Source organism: Cucurbita moschata, unplaced genomic scaffold (assembly GCF_002738365.1).
Source record: "Cucurbita moschata cultivar Rifu unplaced genomic scaffold, Cmos_1.0 Cmo_Scf00067, whole genome shotgun sequence".
Taxonomy (NCBI): domain Eukaryota; kingdom Viridiplantae; phylum Streptophyta; class Magnoliopsida; order Cucurbitales; family Cucurbitaceae; genus Cucurbita; species Cucurbita moschata.
Window position 1 is genome coordinate 689,095 of NW_019268583.1, and position 5,116 is coordinate 694,210.

The window sequence follows — 5,116 nt, forward strand, 5'->3', positions numbered from 1 at the left end:
ATCAGAAGGAATGAAAGAAAAGAAAAAATGCAGAAAAAGAAAAAATAAATAAATAAAGAGAGTAAGAAAGAACTCAAAAGAAAATACAGAGAAGGTAGAGAAAAAAATTAATAAAGAGAGCAGGAAAGAACAAAAGGAGAGAATACAGAGAAGGCCAAAATACAAAATCAAAAGAAAAAAAATACGGAGAAAGAGAAAAATGAGAGGGAAGAGTTGGGGGTAAAAATCGATCGGAATTGACCAATAATATGATTAAGTAAGAATCGATTAAAAATTGGTCAAGAATATGTTTTTAACAAAAATTGAGAGAAAAAGCAGAGAACAGAAAGAATATTAGAAGACAAGAAAGTAGTCGAAATAAAAATACAAAATGAAATCTTAATATAAATAGAATATATATATATATAATATGTATATATACTTAGATGTATATTACGACGTTCCAAGACTTTATCCATGCAAAGTCTTTAATGCTAGCATGAATTTTAGCACATGAACCATTGTAAGAGTTAGAGAATTGAACATGAAATTGATGCCATGGATTCATATAGGTTGGCTTGGATACAAAGGAAAAAATCGAACTTACATTAAGGATAAATTGGTGACACCCGTATAAGCTAATCAGGTAAGTGGTCTTACTATAAGATAGACTAAAAATTGTATGAGTTATGATGATGTATGAACTATGTCGTACGATGCGGTATATGAGTTATGATGATGTATGAGTTATGATGATGTGTGGGTTACAATACTTGATGATGTGTGCAGTATATATATATTTTGATGAATGACGTACTTGATATGTTTGATGCACTATGTGGCAATATGATGAGTATGATGATTGCATGACGTTTATCTTAATATGATGATGTTTTTCATATTGAGCATGCTATATGATGATGAGTACCATATTGCATCATGTCGTTAGATCGACATAGGACACAACCCTAAGAGCATGAAAATGATATTAATACAAATATCAACGAGTATGTGTCTAAAGTAACAAAGAGATGAGACTAGAGGGTTGTGTCAGAAGAGACATTATGATGGATTTAGAGGAACCTCGTGCATATTGTATGTTCATAAGCATAAGGCTACTTCCCCTAGAGATGATGAGGGTGGATGCGCACCATATGATGAACGCGAATGCGCACAGGTGCGAACGCACATAGATGAGGGTGTTCATGAGGCGCATGACACTATGGGGTTCCGCTGACCTCCGGACGTCACTATAGATTAGCTTGACTAGAGGGTCCAGGGGGTGTGCGAGCGCCCTGGGGATTCACACTCGCACGTGTGAGTCGTGTGTAGGGAAGTACTACACATCCAATTTGTCCGAAACTGGAGGCCACCCCTAAGATTATTAGAGATAGGTCCCTAAATCATGATTGCATATGTTTGCATTTACATGGCCCCTATAGTGGGGCCACTTACTGAGTATTCTTTGAATACTCAGGCCGTGTGCCACATCATTTTTCAGCTAAAGGCAAGGTGCACTTGTACGGAGGACGGCGACATCGCGAGTAGAGACTGTGGCACGTGCATAGGGTAGACTCATATTTAAATTCTTAGTTTTAAGTTAGAATAGGTTCTTTTGCATTCCATTGTTTTAAATTATTTTGTATTTGTTTTTATTATCTCTAAAGTTTTAGTATTTTGTATTTAAACACGTCAGACCATGATTGTGTTTTCCAGAGAAGAAGTTGTTTTAAACGTTTTTCGAAGTTTACATTATAAATGATGTTCATGTAAGAGTTATATTTCTGCATTATAGATGAGCATGAGACGTTAGTGGCAACTCTAGATATGTGAAAATTTAGGGTCGTTACATGTACTTTCTAGTCTCTGTAATTCTCTCTTACTGTACATACGTGAAGTCATCAATCAAAAAATAATCCTTTTAGCCAGAGTTCTCCTTGCACTTTTTTCTATCCTATTTTTTTGTGTTCATCTAGATCGAGCGTGTGCGTTGTTGTGCGATCCTAACACTTAGCCCTGACTATGATCCCTTCATCACTTCGGTGACTATCAAAAGTGAAGCCCTCACGCTTGATGATGTGTTTGCACATCTAATGGCGTTTGAAGCTCGCCAACTACAATATCAGGCTGAACTTCAGTTAAATCCTGACCTTCTACCAATTATGCTGGTCGTGGTGGTCAGCAGAAGAATCATGGGCGTAGGGATCGTGGTTGTGACCGTTCTCAAGGTGGTGTGCCTTCTCGTCCTGTTGGTGATCATCGTGACCCTTCTGCTCGTCCTTCCTCCCAGATTTGCGGCAAAGTGGGGCATACCGTTGTTTGCTGCTAGCATAGGATGGATGAGTCCGATCAAGATGAACCTCCTTCTGTTCCTTTTGCGGCACTGGCGGCTACTTCCTCTGACAAGATTGATCCAAATTGGTACAGCGACACAAGCGCCACTGATCATATCACCAGTGACTTGGATCGTCTCGCTGTGCGTGAACGCTATCATGGAGGTAAACAAGTTCAAGTCGGCAATGGAGCAGGTTTGTGTATTTTGCATACTGGTCATTCTTTAATTAATACTGTTGCTCGTCCTCTTATATTGCGTAATATTTTGCATGTGCCTGAAATTTCCAAACATCTTCTTTCCATTCATAAATTTTCTCGTGATAATGACGTATTTTTTGAACACCATCCTTGTCATTTTTCTATTAAGGATCAACGGTCGAGGAAAAGTCTTCTAAACGAGAGGTGTGAGTCTGGTCTCTATCCTATTAAGCCATCTGATGTCGATGATCTCAAGCATGCCTTAGTGAGCAAATCTACTACTAACGCCCAATGGGATGCACATCTTAGACATTCTTCATCTCAAGTAGTAAAGTCAATTTTGCGTCTCAATAATATTTCTTGTGCTAGTGAGTCACCTTTGTGAGTTTGTAATGCGTGTCAGTCAGCAAAAAGTTATCAGTTACCATATACTAGTTCTTCTCATAGGTCTTCATCATCTTTGGAACTAATTTTTTCGGATGTTTGGGGCCCTGCACCTCCATCTGTTGGGGGTTTTAAATATTATATTAGCTTCATTGATAATTTCAGTAAATTTTCGTGGATCTATTTGATGCATGATCGTACAGAAGCTCCTCGTATACTTTTGCAGCTCCAAGCTCATGTTGAGCGCCTCCTAGATACCAAAATCAAGTGTGTCTAGTCTGATTGGGGTGGAGAATATCAAAAAATTCATAACACATTCTTTTGTTCCCTTGGAATCACTCATCGTGTTTCGTGCCCTCACACGCATCAACAAAATGGGTCTGTTGAATGCAAGCACCGTCATATTGTTGAAACTGGCATAGCCCTTCTAGCTCATGCTAACGTACCTATTATATTTTGGGATGACGCGTTTCTTATAGCCACATATCTCATCAATCGTCTTCCTACTCGTGTCATTGATAACAAATGCCCCTAGAACATCTTTTTCATACCCTACCAAATTACTCCTTATTAAAAGTTTTTAGGTGTACTTATTGGCCTCAACTTCGCCTTTATAACAAACAAAAGCTCTCTTTTCGATCCAAGGAATGTGTCTTTCTAGGCTACAGTTTCTTTACATAAAGGGTATAAGTGTCTTGACACCGATTCTGGTCGTGTCTGTATTTCTAGAGACGTCATATTTGATGAGAATGTTTTTCCATTCAAGAGAGCCCCAACTAATTCTTCCCCAACCTTGCCGCCGACGCACAATGCCCTTGATTTGTGCACCTTGCATTTGGGTAGCAGCAGTACTAATTTGGATAATGATCATAAGCATATATCTGTGCCTACTAACTCTTTGGATGCAAAAAATCTTGTGCCCACATCAACTTCGAAATTGCCGCAGCAATCCTCCGCGTCGCTGTTGTGCAAATCGGCGTTGGATGTTTCGCCAATGATTGCGGCCTCGGATCCTCTGCCAGCAGATGATATTTCACAATGTCCGGTCGGATCCGTAGCCGCTGGTCAACCGACTCTTGTAGCACTGACTGCTCCCCTGCAACAGCTGGTACAGCTGTCCCCTCAATTGTGGATCCTGCCCCTGCTACTCATCTGTATGGTACTCGATTGAAGCACAATATCAAGAAACTCAAGGTGCGTACAGATGGAACAGTAATATATTCTGTAGTTCGGTCTTCTGCCTCTGAACCTACTTCACATATTACTGCTGTGGAGCATCCCCTCTAGCGTCAGACAATGAATGATGAATTTCAGATACTTCTAAAAAATAAGACATGACACTTAGTTCCTCCTTGTGCTGGTCTTAACGTTATTGATTGCAAATGAGTTTTCAAACTCAAGCAAAAAGCTAGATGACTCTATTGATTGCTACAAAGCACGCCTGGTTGCTAAAGGGTTTAAACAGCAGTATGACTTTGATTATGATGATACCTTTAGTCCAGTTGTTAAGCCCACTACCATTCGACTCTTATTATCTCTTGCTATTTCTCGTGGTTGGGCTATTCGGCAGATTGGTATTCAAAATGCTTTTCTTCATGGCTTTCCTAATGAAGATGTTTATATGAAGCAGCCCCCTGGATTTGTGGACTCTCAACGTCCTGGTTATCTCTGCAAGTTGGATAAGTCACTTTATGGCCTTAAACAAGCTCCGCGTGCCTAGTTTTCTCGCCTTAGCTCCAAACTATTATAGCTGGATTTTACACCTTCAAAGGCTTATGTCTCTCTGGATGATTTTGCCGTCAAAGATCTTGGCATTTTGAGTTATTTTCTTGGGATTGAGGTCCGCCATACTTCCAATATACTTGTTCTGACACAACATAAATACATTCAAGATTTATTGTCCAAAACCAATATGCTCACCTCCAAACGTGTTCCCACACTTATGCTTCCTAGTGAGAAGTTGTTATTGGATGAAGTTGAAAAGCTCTCGCCTGAGGATACTACTCACTATCGGAGTATCGTTGGTGCTCTCTATTGTCTCTGACACGTCCTGATATATCCTTCTGTGTCAATAGAGTGTGTCAGTTCATGTCCTCCCTGACTTCTATATATTGGGCGGCAGTCAAATGAATTCTCCATTATCTACATGACACTATTTGTAACGGTACACCTTCTGAGGAGAGAGGAGAGAGAAAAAAAAAAAAAAAAAAAAAAAAAAAAA

At 39.5% G+C, this 5,116-nt stretch overlaps 1 protein-coding gene across 1 annotated transcript; it reads left to right on the forward strand.

The window, feature by feature from the left end:
• The first annotated feature begins 2,314 nt into the window (after window positions 1-2,314).
• Window positions 2,315-4,615, forward strand: LOC111437852. The gene is made up of 3 exons (XM_023075925.1): window positions 2,315-2,507; window positions 3,579-4,003; window positions 4,241-4,615. The coding sequence occupies exons 1-3, from the start codon at window positions 2,315-2,317 to the stop codon at window positions 4,613-4,615; spliced, it is 993 nt and encodes a 330-aa protein (XP_022931693.1).
• The last annotated feature ends 501 nt before the right edge of the window (window positions 4,616-5,116 follow it).

Excerpts from the sequence above, each read along its gene's own strand:
- LOC111437852 (XM_023075925.1), top strand. The coding sequence starts at position 2,315 with ATGGATGAGTCCGATCAAGATGAACCTCCTTCTGTTCCTTTTGCGGCA. Across the intron at positions 2,508-3,578 it reads TCAAGTCGGCAATGGAGCAG|GGTATAAGTGTCTTGACACC; the intron begins GTTTGTGTATTT and ends CTTTACATAAAG. Across the intron at positions 4,004-4,240 it reads CTGCTCCCCTGCAACAGCTG|TTCCTCCTTGTGCTGGTCTT; the intron begins GTACAGCTGTCC and ends CATGACACTTAG.